Here is a 16,435-nt window from a genome sequence, read left to right as displayed (position 1 = left end):
ATATATACACATACATACATACATACACACACACACACACACACACACACACACACACACACACACACACACACACGAGGGTTTGATGTTGGAAAGAGTGACAGACCTGGTGTGAATGTCTGTCAACTCCCCTCTCAATACTCTACTTTTACTAAAGACAACAGAGGAGGTTTCTCTGGAATGGAGGACGTCCAGAGAACAGGAGCCAGCCCTGGATGCTAAAGGGAAGACTTTCCTATTTGGAGAGGTGGGTGGTAATGCTGGTTGATCAAGCAGAGACCCTCCTCCCTACAGAAACCTCCCCATGGTCAATGTCAGCACCGCAGGGGGTCTCACTCAAAATGGAGTCTGAGCAAAGCAGCTGCTCAAACGCCTTTCCTCTTCTTTGCCTTGTGTAATGACTTCTTGATCTGACTGCAAATTGGTTTATTTTTTTAGATGAACAAGATAGCTGGAGAAGGGAGAGGATAGAGGAATCAAGGGGGATACGTCTGAAGGAAAAGGAGACCCTATTTGGGTTTCTTGTTTTTTTCAGCTGAGCCAAGGTGGCTCTGCTCCAACTTAATTATCCTCTTCTTCTCTAATTAAAGTCTCTCTCCTACCTTAACCAGTGGCAAGTGTCCTTCTTGGGAAGGTCAAGGGATGGAAAGGATCTTCAGGGTGACCCCCTGAACTAAGGGATCAGCCCCTTCTTTGACAGCTGTAGTTGTTCATTCTTCCTCTAATGGAGGCTCTCCAACTACAGGAAAACCTTCTTTCTCTTCTGGGCAAGGGAAATGGAGGCAGGACCCTTTCAGTTAACAGTTTTTCCCATAATCCTCTTCTCTCATTCCAATTGTTACTGCCCCTCCCATCACTTTCCAACTGCTGTCTGCATCTATCTCAGTGGGGCGAAGTGCCAAAAGCTTGATTCAGTTTTCCTTTCCACAATTTGAATAAGTCAGATGGAATGCTCAAAAAAGAATCAATTTTGTGGCTAACAAGTTGTCAAGGTACCTGACTTAGAAGGTAAAAGTAGAAACCTACAAGCCTTTTTTTGTTAAGGATCTACTTCTGATTCCTCCATATGGTGGGATGCTGAAATAACCAGTCACTCCCTGGAGAATAGAGAGGGAATAAAGCAAAATACCCTCCCACCCCATCCACAATTCCATTTTATCCCATCTATGCATTTTCAGAGGAAACTGGTTTTAACAACAAAATACACTCCCTTCCTCCAGGAAAAAACAGAGTGAGGGATGTTAGTATGAGCAGACCTAAAGGGTAATGTATTAATTTTGAGATTTACCCAGAAGTTATTATTTGCCAATAGGGAATTCTGGTGGAAGACAATGATAGGATTAGGTCCCAAATCCAGAATATTCAAGCTCAAACCACTTTCAGGTCAGAATTCCAAACCCTGGTGTTTCCTTCTAGAGACTGTCTAATTAAAGACAAAAAATTCAAACTGTGTCTTGAGAACAATTGATTGAATAGTCCTATCTGATGACTACTTAAGTTATTTGCTTTATAGTCAACAGAAAATCTTAATAATATAGAAAAAAATAAAAAATAAGTGCTTTATTTCCATTCTCGTCATCAACATTTGAAATAGAACAGGTTACTCCCATTTAAAATTTAATGTTGGTTTATTAATAATACTGGAGGCCTTTAAACTGAGCCTGAAACATGTTTCATAAATCTTAGTTTATTTTTTTAAAATTTCCTTTATGAAGTAAGCCCCATTCTCAACTCACTCCTTGAAAACCACTCAGAAACAACTTCTTTCCTCCAACAATATGAATCACAATTCATTGGTGTCTTCATATACTATAAGGTTCTTCCATAAATACTCCAGAGCTAACCCAAAATGTTAGGTATAAATTTAGTTGTTATCATACACCGTTCTTAAATAAGATTCTTTATATAATTTTTTTGAAAATAGTTCGTTATTAGAAACATATAGTCTATTTACAACCACCATGCATCTCTCCACTGTCTTTAAGGGCAAGCTCAATTAAGATTTTTCAGAAATTGTTGAGTATTCACAGCTATACTATACACTTGCAATAGATATATTATCTTTTTTTTTTTAAACCCTTGTACTTCAGTGTATTGTCTCATAGGTGGAAGATTGGTAAGGGTGGGCAATGGGGGTCAAGTGACTTGCCCAGGGTCACACAGCTGGGAAGTGGCTGAGGCTGGGTTTGAACCTAGGACCTCCCGTCTCTAGGCCTGACTCTCACTCCACTGAGCTACCCAGCTGCCCTATATTATCTTTTTTAAAAATGTTTTTCTGGGGGCAGCTAAGTGGCTCAGTGGATTGAGAGATATGGAACAAGTCCTAGGTTCAAACTGGTTTCAGACACTTCCTAGCTGTGTAACCCTAGACTTACCACTGTTCTGCCTTGAAACCAATGCGCAGTATTGATTCTAAGGCAGAAGTCAAGGGTTTCCTTAAAAGAAAAAAAGTCTTTTCTGCATAGGGAACAGTTTGGAAAAGTGCTACATAATTTCCGAAGTAAAATCTAGATAGCTCCCTTGCTCATATTCAATTCTAGGCCCAGCTTGCTGCACAGTAGTTTGTTAGTATCAGTACTAAGAAAATAAATGGAAAGACAATTTGGTTGCATGTTATATATAAATCACCTGGAAAATTGTCATTTTTAAAATGATTTTTCCCCCTTCTATGGATTGTTATGCTGCTCTCTTGAGGAAGAAATCTGTAAGAGAAGTAAGAAAAACTAAACTTCCCCTCCATTGAGTGTGACTTTTGTGAGTTGCATCCCCAAACCAATTTAGTGTCATTGCATTTAGCTGAATTATAATAAAGTTAAATTTCCCTCCCCTCAAGATTTTATCCTACCTCAAGCTCAAGATCTTGAGGTTCCATTTCAGAAAGTGATAACACAGCAATTTTGGTAATTTTGCAGACCTCATGGTCTCCGGGAAGTTTGCCTATCAAGGCTTTCTGACGAATTAAAATAAGCCACCACGGAAAATCTGGAAAAAAAAAAAAAAAAAAAAAGAAAAGCATCTGGCATTTATACAAAACTATTATCTTAGAAAACTGAGGAGCTTTATCAAACTTATCTCATTTATAATGATAATATTGCTCAAAAAAAGTAGAAAAAGTTAAAGAGTTAAAGACAAACTTTAAGTTGAAACAAAAGAAACTGGTTCATAAGCATGGATATTCTATTCTTTGCCAACAACTTTTACCTTTCATTTTAAAATTAAAATTAAATTTAAAATGTTATAGTATAGAGCATGAGAAAAGAACATGTTAGCTTATAGTGGTATCAAAATTTTGTAAAAGTAGCTTTCCTTAATAATCAGAAAAAAATGGGGGCAGCTGGGTAGCTCAGTGGATTGAGAGCCAGGCCTACAGACAAATATGACCTCAGACACTTCCCAGCTGGTGTGACCCTAGGCAAGTCACTTGATCCCCATTGCCTAGCCCTTACCACTCTTCTGCCTTGGAACCAATACACAATATTGATTCCAAGACGGAAGGTAAGGGTTTTAAAAAAAATAATAAAAATAATCAGAAAAAATAAGAAGGAAGGAGGGTAGAGTGAAAAGAGCTGGATCTGGAGAAAGAGGTCCTGGGTTTGGAAGAAGTCTTTGCTATTTACCACCTGTATGACCTTGAAGAAATTTTTCTTGGTTTCAATTACCTCTCATCTATAAAAATTTGACTAGATGATCACTGAGGTCCTTTCTAGTTTTAAACTAATCAAAACAAATGGTACTTTAGAAATTCTTTATCAACATGAATACATTCTACCTGGTTTATTTTCTAAATGAAAAGCTACTTTCAGAAAAAAAAACTTGCATTAAAGTCTTTTTTTCATTTCTTCATATCTTTTCTAAGAACTGTAATCTTTAGGGGAATCAAATAGCTGAATTTTTAAGTTTCAGAAATGTAACAAATGAAAAGTTTTAAAATGCTTTGACATAGTTCCCTTCATTCCACTTCCCTGAAGGTCAGTAGAGGTGGGGAAGTTTTCAACTGAGTTTCTATTATATTTGCTAGTACCACTTAGTGACTATAAAATTACTAAATAAGTGATTTATTCATCATTATTAATATTTGATCATCTACCTTATACAGCGTACTGAAGATACTTAAAAACAATTTCTAAGAGTTTATCACCTTTAAGAGCCACAAACAGGGATATCCTTACTTCTGTTCTCCCACTCCTCAAACCTCCAATGACCAGACCTCATAAGGGAAGAGGAAACAGCACATGTTTGTTTCTATTGCTTGGATGAACTTGGAGTCACCAACTAGAAGTCTTCCAGTAAGTAAAGATGGCATACCACATGGCTGGACCATCTGCTCTGCCATTGCCCTGCCCATTCTGGGCCTTACCATCTGCCCCACTGTTATGCCTGCCAAACTCTGAGGCACTGCCATCTGATCTGCCCTACTGATGTAACCCAAACATCCTAGGGACTTGCCATCTATCCCTTTAAGACTATAGCATATTAAATGTTTTTTCAAACATTCATTAATATTTGAGAATCTGCCATATATGAGATTAGAAATACAAATACAGAACAAAAATATGTAAGTACTAATGGAACTTGGTAGTTAAAGGATCTGAAACTGAATTCCAGCCTTGCTTTGTTTTACCTGTCTGACTTTAAGCAAGTCACTAACTCTCAGTTTATTTATCTGTAAAAGGAATGGGTTTGCCTGGATTGGCCTCTAAGATTCCTTCCATCTCTTAACTATAAACTATATCAGCAATTAGTAAGTTAGTCCATGACTTCAATGGGTATTGCTTGCACAATGATGGAGTAGTTCATAGTTTTGTAGCCGATCTGCTAAATCTCTAGTAAGTCTCCCCAGAACATGCCAATTAAAATAGAAGCCAATTTTCCAAATTTAAAAGTTAAAAAAAGTCATTACATATATAATGTATGTTGTGCAAATAAATAAAGCAGCTGTCATACAGATGCTGAAATGAATTTTTTTATCAGATTCATAGAATGGATTCACTAGAAAAATTCAACAAATTTTATTTTGGTATATCCTATTTTCCACAGTAATGGTTTTATGTTCAATGTTAGACTATCCTCAATCTCAAATCTCAACAAATTTTTTTACATCTTTATCTTCTATTTTTAACTTAATTTAGCTATTCCAATTTTTGCAAGCCTAAAAAATACAACTATTCAGTTGCTTTTAAACTGCCTAGATTCCAAATCTTATTATTAAAACATTTTTATTCTCATTTCAAACAAAATGAGTAATTATACAAACAAAATTACATAAAAAAAATAACTTATTAGCTATAGCACATGTACAAAAATGACAGTCCTCACCTAGAAACAAAATATTCTTGGGTAATAGGTATAAAAATATTTTTTAAAGTTATAAAACTTTTCATTTAATAACTTCGATTTCAATTATAGCAGAGAATGGAAAACTAAAATGTACTCTTTGCCAAAGGCAAGGGTTATGTTAGGTTAGTCTATAAATACTTCAAATAGATCATCACTAGGGAGTAGTCTTGGGAAGAATAGCCAAAAGTTGCCCAACAAAACAAAATTAGAAAATTTGGGCTGAATACTGAGATATTTCCAAGAAATCTCATTAGGCTATAAAATAACTCTAAGGGAAAGATGGAAGGAAAATCCGTTGCTATGACTATTCTGGCTTTGAGAGGAGAATAGAAAGATGAAGGGAAGAGAATACGCAAGGCCTGGTTTAAAAAAATGCAGTTCAGCCCCACCAAGATTTCCCAATATATAATATTCATAATCTATGATTTTTCAAGTAGAAATAATTAAAGTACCAGCTGGGCAAAAGGACTAACAAATAACACCATAGAAAAGAGAAATATTTCTTTGCAAACTAAAATTGCCTAATTAAAATTTCAGTAACAATTTCAGTCATTAAAAATCTTACTATAGAGGTCTTAACAGAAAAAGTCATTATATTTTAAAATGACTATTGTATAACCTTAGACCAAAAGGAAAAAACAAAATCTTTAACATAGCTAGATAAGAAAACATATCAGGAAAGGATTACCTTGAAAAGCATGCCCTGAAGGGAAGCTAGAACAATAGTGAAGGAAGGATTTCAATTATATACCATACAAAAAATTCCTAATGAAAGGATATGAGAGATAAAGATTTTCATAATTTCCCACCCCGCTCACCTCCTGGATTTCATGAACTCTAGATCCTCATTATTCTGCAAGATAAAATCAATTATCAAACTCACACCTCCACAGTATCTCCTGCCCCTGGACTCCTCCTCCCCCCCTTTGGAGAGAATGGAGGCTGGACATTGCAGGGCTCCTCCCTAATCCTCTACCTTTTAAGGAAAGCACTCCCACTCCAGGTGCAGGACTCTTGACATCTCTAAACTGGGTATTAATCCCTTACATTGTAGCTTTGCAATAATTTTTTTTTAATCTGTTGTCCTCCTCCATTATAATGTAAATTCTTAAGGACACACAATGTCTTAAACTTTTTGTATCTCTAGTGCTAAGAAAAACTCCTGGCATTTAGTAGGTGCTTAATAAATGTTTGTTGACTGTTGACTTTTCAGCTTCTAAAGAAAATGTTTCCAATTCTCTTGCAAACCCTAAGGTAGCTATCATCTTCCTCATTTCAAGGAGATTCTTAGAGATTATGTGTGACTGGCTCTAGATCTAGAGGAGACAGAATCTGAACACATTTTCTCGAATCTAGGTCCAGCACTTGATCCATAAATGGCTCTCTGCCTGCCTCTCAAGAAATATGTTGATTTTAGTAGATTACAAGTTCAACTGACTTAACCATATGATATGGCAGCCAAAAGACAATGCAGTTTTAAACTACACTAACAAGCCTTACATCTAAAGACACAGTTCCACTGTAGTCTAGCAAAATCGGATCAGATCTGCATAATCATATTCAATTCCCTGAGTTCAGTCTTAGTAAGCAAATTTGACAAGCAGAAGAGCATCCAGAGGAGGGTGATCACAATGGCAAAGGGGTATCAAAAGGTGTATGAAGTTCTAGGAAGATGACTTGAATGAGGAAATCTAGCCTAAGAAAAGGAAAAAAACTTAAGAAGGTCATGATAGTTCTCTTGAAGTCTATGAAAGTTTGTCTAGTGATAGGGATAGCTAGGTGCCACAGAGGATCCTGAAATCAGGAAAATCCATCTTCCTAGGTTCAAATCCAGACTCAGACATTTATTAGATGGATAACCCTGGGCAAGTTACTTAACCCTGTTTGTCAAGAAAATCCCAAATGGGTTCAGAAAAGGTCGGACATAACTGGAAGGGCTAAACAACAAGAGAAAGATCCTGGCAGAAGTGGGAAAAATTGGGTCAAGGGCGTAAGTAAAAGGATATATTTTTAGCAAACAGTAGAGATACTGTTTTCTTTGTGATCTAAAATCAGTCCAGTCAATAAAATTTATTTAGTGCTTGGCACTGTGCCAACAGCTGGGGATTATACCAAGAAAGGGAAATGGCAGTGCCTGCTCTCAAGTCTCTCACAAGCTAATGGGGAAGAATCTTAACAGCTCACATTTATATAGTATTTTAAAGTCCTCAAAAAGTATTATTTTGTATATATGGTATATATAATAAATGGTATTATGTTCTATATAATATATTGCATTCTAAAGTCCTCAGTCCCTAAGGACCTCACAAACACTGGCTCATTTTGTTCTCATGACAACTTTGGGTGTCAGGTGCTACTATTATTTCCATGGTACAGTTAACTGACGCAAACAGAGGTTAAGTGAATTGCCCAGGGTCAAACAGTGAAGAAGTGTCTGGTATAAGATCTGAACTCAGATCTTCACTCTTCCCTGTGCCATCTAGCCAATTAGATTCTAAGAAAGTTTATGCCCTATAAGAAGGGAATTGAAGTTCCTTTCCAATAGCCTCAACCTTCTCAGCTATGTATGAAGGCAGTATATGGGTTATGCTTTAAGAAAAAAAATGCAATGGATTGGAAGAGTAACTGGGGAAAATAAGTCAAGGAATTCATAAGAGTAGATAGAATACAATCAGCAGTAAGGTCCTGGTTGAAAGCATGACTCAAATTTTTTTAATCACTAGCATTAGCATGATATTTTTAAAGTGACATTCAGCAGCTCAAGAACAGGAGCAGAGAAATTAGATGGGGAGATATTATAAAGGGATGGTGTCATCAATGGGGGCAAGCAAAACCAAAATAGAGAAGAATACTAGAGATACACCTAGTTCCTGTTTATCATATAAACAAGCCTGATATAGAGTAGGCACGCTCTAAATATGTTTGTTTACTGATAGTAAAATTGAAAACAAACAAAAAATGTCCTACTTTTTTTGGAAAAAAGCAACCCTAATTCATTTAGCCTTCCCCTGTAGTTCCTATTCTTCAGTCCTTTAATCCTTTCCATTTCTCTCTTATGGGTGCTCGTGTTCTTTACATATTTCAAGCAATGACTCAAACAGGATACAATAACAGAATCTGTCAAGACCCAAATATAGGGAAAATATTCATTCATGAGTCACATTTTACTTTCGTTAACATGTCTATGTACTACACATTCCTAATTCCAAAACTATTGTATCAAAAACCTTCATTGAATTTTATTGGAGGACTTACTAGAGTAAGAATCAGAAAGCAACACAGTTGCCTTAACACTGATAGTCATACAAGTATTTACAATTGTGTAATTCTGGAGTCTTGCTTATTACTCACCTCAAGTCATAGGTAATGACAATTTAATGCATTGCAGAGTCTGGTATAAGATAATATTTTAATAGAATTACAATGAAATTAGAAGCCTTGATTGACCAATTTCTTCAAAAAGATACACTTCCAAAGTATCAATCACTGCATGGAAGTATAATATGAAGGATGGCTTGGAGGGGTGAGAAAAGGAAAAGGAAAGACAAAAAACCAAGGAAGAATATTGGGGAAGTGCTGGAATGTTATTTGACTTCTAAAATTGAGTGACAATTACTTGACACTCATACCATCTAACCTTGATCTGTCCCATTCAAGATACTATTTCAATCTAAAAACTACCAACTGACTTACCTTCTAAAAACAGAACAGCTTTTGTAATTTTCCCCCAAAAGTTACAAATTGCTTTAAATGTGTTTCATTGTACAAATACCACACCATATGTTCTCAGATTTTATTCAAAAGATTCAATCAAAGCCCATGCTCAAAGACTAGAACAATATATTTTATTGACCAAACTTGCTTCTAAGGAGGCATTCCAATTAAATTTTCTGCTAAGACCTAAAGTCGTATTCTAAAATCACTCAAAGTTTAGAATGCAATAAATATGAATTTCCTTTTAATTAAAGGACTCTCCTGGAATTTCTGACATTGTAAAAATACATAAATACCTAAAGCACTTCTCTTTTTAATCATGTAGACCTTGGTTGCTAAAAGCCTGACATGGGGCAGCTAGGTGGTCTGATGGATAAGAGTGCCCCACCTGGAGATAGGAAATGTTGGGTTCAAATATGGTCTCAGATACTTCCTAGCTGTGTGACCCTAGGCAAGTCACTTAACTCCAATTGTCTTACCCTCACTGCTCTTTTGCCTTAAAACAAATATTTAGTATCCATTCTAATTCAGAAGGTAAAGGCTAAAAAAAAATGCTTTGCCTGGGATCATTTTAGCTAATCTGAAACCTGACTTTCATAAAAACCTTGCACATAGTAGGATTTTTTAAAATGGCTAATTGATTCTTTGGAATCTTGGAATCCCCAAAGAATGAGGTATATAGAAAACTGAAATGATTCATGGAGAAAACATCTAATTCTTAAGGCTCATTTTTATAAGATTTAAAAGGATTAAGCTAAAGTACAAAATAAAAGGTTTAAAGAAGACCACATTGGTGAGTTTAAGAGGCCTTAAATAAGGTAAGGATAAAAAACTGGTACAACTGACCAAACTGTAAAAAAAAAATCAATAAAAGTTTATTAATAACAATGAAGATTAGGCTAACTGGAAAACTTAATAGTTTTTCCCTTATACAATATCCTGAAGAACAAGGTTTTCCAAATATGTGAATTTTTCAGATAAATTTTTTTTATGCTAAATGCTAAAACTTTACTTAGCCTCTCCTTGACTGAGGGTCATACTTGTCATAGGGCCATAGATAATAATAGTTTGTGAAAGAGTAAAATCCTCATGTCCATTTAGGGATGTACAACTGTTTGTGGGTCCCTATAGTAAAAGATCCAAATGTTATCTCTACTATCCATTCCTTCCTTTTTATATCTTAGTGCCAGCTCCTAGTAGTCTCCTTTTTGTTCTAAACTTTGAGATGTATACTTAATGTGATAGCAAAACAAGCTTAGATTTTTATAACAATTCTATGTCAAGAGACTATGAACTATGGAGCAACGGTTAATTTGTTAAGGCTTCCTCTGAGTGTCAACTAAAACTCCACCTTCCTCTGACCCCTCTTTATTCCAGTGCTTTCCCTAATTTATTTCCTGTTTTTCCTGCAGATAGCTTGCTTTGTATTTCTTTGGATGTTTTCTCTCCCTGTAGACTGTAAGCTCCTTGAGGTCAAAGACTATCTTTTGTGTCTTTTCGTACCCCCAGTGTAGCATAATACCCATTTCCTGCCTTTATATGAGATTAACATGTATCTATGCTTGGCTTTAACTTTGTTTTATCATTCCTGTGATTAAAGTAGAAATCAGACCAGGGAATCATATTTCCCTTTTTCCTGAGACTTTTATCCTTTTTTCTTCTGTAGTATGGCAATGTTCTGTAGTCCTGGCTGATGTTGGGTAACTGCAATATTGCTGCGCACCTGTCCTACATGCTTGTAGGATATAAGCTACCTCAATTGGATCTTGCTGGTGAATCAAGGACCTGTCATGATTTTAATTTATACTCATATTTTTATACATGATTTTAATTTTTTAATTTAATTTTTCTTTCTCCTCTTGTTTTCAGGAGAATTTATTCAGATACCTTAAAGCTTAGCCATGCATCCTGCGTCAATTCTATTTTGCTATAGACCTGGCACATAGTAGGCACTTAACATGAGTTTACTGATTCAGAACTTTTTTTAAAAAACAAAATTTTCAACACCTATGCTTTAGATAGATGAGGTTGCTGATTCTGACACAGTAGATTTATCATATCTCTAAATAAAATAAGGATGTCTTAATTTAAAAAAAGAAAACAAAAACAAAAAACTACTGAACAATTGTTCTTAATTATATGTACAATAAGTAAAATGGACTAATGAGAAAAGAGGGGGAAAGAAGAAAGTGAGCAAAGGTTATCCCAAAGGCCCTGTTCAGCTACCCTTTCCTAGAACTGGCTCTGGGCCCAGAAAAGAAGAGCTCTTCTTCTTCACCTTCCAGAAGGTCAGTCTCAGCATTGTAGAACTCAGAACAGCAATGTAACTTCAATGGTTACATGAGATTTTCTGGGCTAGTCTGGGAACTTTGTCACTCTTCATGTCTACGGAAACACTGAGTTACAAAAGACAGAATCTATGGCACACCCTTGGATTTGTGAGTCTTTATTTTCATTTCTTCTCCAGGACTGTTTAATAAATGCTGAACAAACAATACACATAAATTATTGCCTGCCTGAAGAGAATTATACTTTGAAGGGATGGGCAACCCAAATGCTTTATGATGTGGTATACAAATATACATATGTCTTGTCACTGTGATACTGGTAGGAGTCAGGTAATATTAAAATCTCTGAAGAATTAAAAATGAGCGCCATTCAGAGGGCAATGCAGAGGGACATGTTTGATGTCAGCAACTGCAACAGTCAGTCTGTAGATATCTGTTAAGTGATTTCTACGTGCTAGGCATTATGTTAAGTACTTTCCAATTGTCGCATTTGATCAATATGAAAAAGAACCAGAAAGTGTTATGAAATGTCTGAACAAAAAAGGTAGAATGACCATGTGATTAAAGCCAGGGCTAATCATAGGGTGACCAACATGCTCTATCCAGTCTCATGATGTTGAAAAAGAGAGAGGAAAGCCTCAGATGTATTGGTTGGACCCTCTTAACAGCAAACTGCAAGGCAGGCCTGCTAGCGTTTCACGGGCTGGGCAGGCATAGATAGATGGCTTGTAATAATTCACTTTTGGATAAGAATATGCACATTAATGGGCTGATAATACATTTAACTAAGGAAACAATTAGATTCATCTCACAAAGTAGCATTTTAAGACTTGATACAAAATCACAAAGCAAGATGTGTAGCAATGCCTGAAGTCCAAGATGATCATTGCTTCAACTTGTTGCTTCATTTTGTTCCTGAATGACATATTGGGATTTTTAAGTATTTCTGAGAATATTTTACAAGAGAACAATGTTAAATGCATAGGATACTGAAAACATCTCTTACTAAGGGACAACCAAGTAGAAAAATGTCTCCTATGACACAATAGCACAACAAAAAGGACATATCAATTGAAATACAGAGCTTTTGTCATCTAAATCTTTATGCAAGGCCTTTTGCCAGTTTAATAATGAAGACATAATTTACACCATAAGCTAAAAAACAATAGACAATAACAGTTATTTTAAATGTCTAAGATTTGTTTGAATGGCTTTTGTCCATGATTACTCAGCACTATTAATTATCAATTTAGAATTTTCAGAAAACAAGTAGCCACAACTGCCCAATTCTTTCAATTCAGCAACCACTTATTGAACACCTATAAGTAGCCCTTTGGGGAGATTTTTAAATGTATATAAAAGAAGGTTCTTGTTACATTGGATCATTCTGGCCAGCTCAGATTTCTTAAAAAGGGCCAATACTTGGTTCCTCCTATTATTTCAGGATGTTATATAGCCTAAAACACTAGTAGACAATCTTGTTACCTTACACATCCCTTCAATGTTCAGTATCTTCTCAGAAAAACAGCATGGTAGCATAGTGGAGTCAAGAAGACCTACATTCAAATCCAATTTCAGATATCTATTCCCAATGTGAACCTAGGCAAATTACTTAACTTCTCTATTTGCCTCAGTTTCCTCAATAGCATCTTTTTTCAAAGGGTTGTTGTGAGAGTCAAACTAACATTTACTAAAAATTATCTGGGGCAATTAGGTATCACAATGGATAGAGCACCAGGCCTAGAATTGGGAAAACTCTGACTAAAATATTATAATTTTAATAATTTCTACCAGCTAAAAAGAACCAAGGAAAAAACTAGGAGGTAATGGCTTTTGTGTGTGGTTGTATATGTATGTCTGAATGAATCTTTCACAAAACCTGGGTTTTAGTCCCATAATTAACATAATTGAGCCAACAGATTGATTTATCCGAGCTTAAATTCGATAATTTCTAAAAGCTATTTCCAGATCTAATATATACATCTAGAATAATTCTCCTTTTACTCTATAGTTTCAAACTTGATGAAATAAGCAGTTAGAAGGAAAGGTGAAAATTTTGGTTTCCCTACAGCTATATTCTTCCTTTACTATTTCCTGGCACATTTATCTATTTTTCTCCCTTCTCCCCTTCCTTCTTAAATTTATCAAACCTGTCTAATTTTCTACTGATAAAATCAAAGACCTATTATATACAAAAAAAATTATAACTAGCCAAAAACATCTGGATAAGATGATTTGCTTCTAACAAGAGATAGTTTTGTCATATTTAAATTTGATTAGAAAACAACTTATTCTTTCATTCAAAAAGAAAAAATACCCTAACATTAAAATTCAATTAAGAGGGCAGCTGGGTAGCTCAGTGGATTGAGATCCAGGCCTAGAAACAGAAGGTCCTAGGTTCAAATCTGGCCTCAGACACTTCCCAGCTGTGTGACCCTGGGCAAGTCAGTTGACCCCCATTCCCTTACCACTCTTCTGCCTTGGAACATTGGCAATATGGAAAACTGGAATATGGCAATACACAGTATTGACTCCAAGACGGAAGGTAAGGGTTTAAAAAAAAATTCAATTAAGTTGCTCCTACTTCTCTAGTCTTTGTTACCATGTATATAACTTTTATATTTATATTTACTGATTACAACATTATTATGTAGTCTACTTTTTATAAAGAGTGTTGCTATGAACTTAATACAAATTGCTTTTCTTTTTTATTATTTCCTTGTAGTATATTCCAGAAAGTAAACTTTACTAATGAGTCAAAGGGCGGTTTAATTTGTTCATAAATTTGCAATACTGCTTCTCTTTTTAAAAAGACTGATTCAGTTTAAAGTCATTAACAACACAAATGTTTCCCCATGGTTCTCTCAACTGTTTTATCATTTTTGTTATTTTTAGTAGCCTGATTAAAAAACATAAAACATTACAGTTATTTTAATTTTTATTATTTTTGTATAACCCATTTGCCTATATTTCTTTATATGTAGAATGTGGATATTAATATTATAAAGTTGTCTATTTGGGGGATAATAAGCTTGTTTCTTTTTCTCTTTGTTACTTTTCTTTAAATAACCATCACACTTCAGGCTGCCAAAGTTTCATTTGTACTTTTTACATATATTCTTCTTATCACTGATGAGATTCTCTGCTTCTTTTGGAATCACACATTTCTCAGTTACATAGCTTGGATAAGTATGATATTCCATTTTCTTCTATTGTTGGGGATTAATGTTTAACCCTCATTCATTAAGAATTTCCTTCAGTGTTCAGACTAGCTAATTTATTTCCATACTGACATCAATCAACTTCTCCTTAGCCAATTTCTTTTCTATAGTTGATCTAATAACATACCCAAATCTTTCATCCTTAAAAAACACATTATGCTATTATAATGACCATGTTATCCTCAAGTTTTCTATAATTTTCATCCTTTACTGCCAAACTCCCTAAAACAGATATTCACACTTTTGCTTAACTTTCTTGCCTGCCAATATTCCTTATATCTGAAATTGTCCTCTGCAACATCAACAGTAGCACCTGTACTGCTCAATCCAAATGCATTTTCTCCACTCTCATACTTCTTCACCTCTACCCCTTTCTATATCTTTTCTCCTCCATAGGCTTTTTGTGACACTATTCTCTCCTGGTTCTCCTACACTTGTCTTTCAGACTCCTTTGCAGAATTGCCACAATTTCCTGACTCCATGAGTGGATATACTCACTCCTAAGACTGCCTTCTCTCTTTTCTCTACACTCTTTGTGATTATGATTATCAACTCTATATAGACAATTCCCAAATAAGCATGTCCAGTCTCATTCCTCCCCTGAGCTCCAGTCCCACATCCCTAATTGCCTGCTCCTAGACATGTCTGCCTGAATGTCCCATATGTATCTCCAACTTAACATACCCAAAACTAAACTCCCAACTTCCCTATTTTTATCAAGCATACCACCATTCTTTTTCTCACTCAAGGTATCATTGTATCAAAGTATCTCAGTCATCCTTGACTTTTTGCTCTCTTTTCCAAGTTGTCAAATTCTGCTGAATCTATTTCCACTGCATCTCTTGTGTCTGTTCCCTGTGCTTGATTCATCCCACAACAATCATAATCCAGGTCACCTCCCACCTGGAAGACTACTGAAATAGCCTCCTAATTAGTTTCTGGATATCCAAACCATTCATTCTCCAAGCCACAGAGCAACCAAAGTGGCATGAGCAAAACACAAGTCTGATCATTCTCCAGCTCAAAATGCTTCAGTGACTTTCTTTTGTCTCTGGAATAAAATATAAACTCCTTTATTTGGCATCTAACATCCTTCATAATCTGGTTCTAACCTATGATTCCAAGGTAATTTATTACTCCCCTTCTAAAGTTTCAATCATCATCCCATCACTCTTCTCCCTTCTTCCTCTTAGAACCCTTAGTTCCCTTCAAGGTTCAGCTCCAGCTAAGACCCCCTTTCCTAATTCCCTGAGTTGTCTGTACTTATCATTTGGTAATTACTTTGTGTATTTTATATTTACTTATCTGCCTCCCTCAAGTCTCTTCATTTCTAAAGGCAGGTCTCTGACAGTGTCATTCAGTCTTAATCAATAAACTTTAAAGGTTCCTTATTATTGCCTTGGGATCAAACAGAAATTCCTCTATTTGGCTTTTAAACCCTAAACAGGTCTGTTTCAGCCTAACTTGCCTTCTCTCTATTCCTCACCTAGCACTCTATCTCCCGCCTTTGTCTGTGCCTTTGCACTGGCTGTCCTTTATTCCTGGAATATACTCCCACTTCCTTCTGCTCTCTGTGGGTTGTTTATTCCATTCAAGCAGAGTAAAGCCAGGAATGAGATGCCTGGGTTCTTGGTAACTTCCATACCAAGAGCAGCCATAGGATGTGATTTTCCCCTTTGACATGTCCAATTAGAAAAGAGAAGGCACAGAGGACTTGAAAAAATAGCTATTGCAGAAGTCTAAAGCAGAAGTAATCCTGACATGAGAGGATTGGTGCCCCCAAAACATTAAGGGTTTAAAACCACTAACAAAGAGTAATATGGAATATTGTTTGAGTAAAGTCCTCCCCGTAGTGTCCCTACTGACACAATCATC

General features: G+C 35.7%; 1 protein-coding gene across 1 annotated transcript in view; it reads right to left on the bottom strand.

Annotated features, from left to right (window-relative positions):
* Window positions 1-16,435, bottom strand: part of INPP5F (inositol polyphosphate-5-phosphatase F) — a 105,970-nt gene that overhangs the window by 51,314 nt on the left and 38,221 nt on the right. The window contains exon 3 of the mRNA XM_044665631.1: window positions 2,846-2,982. Within this exon, the coding sequence (XP_044521566.1) occupies window positions 2,846-2,982 (137 nt within the window). The remainder of the gene's footprint in view (window positions 1-2,845; window positions 2,983-16,435) is intronic.

Source organism: Gracilinanus agilis, chromosome 2 (genome assembly GCF_016433145.1).
Source record: "Gracilinanus agilis isolate LMUSP501 chromosome 2, AgileGrace, whole genome shotgun sequence".
NCBI classification, from domain to species: Eukaryota; Metazoa; Chordata; class Mammalia; order Didelphimorphia; family Didelphidae; genus Gracilinanus; species Gracilinanus agilis.
The sequence above is the reverse complement of the archived record's forward strand: the minus strand, read 5'-3'. Positions and strand labels throughout refer to the sequence as shown.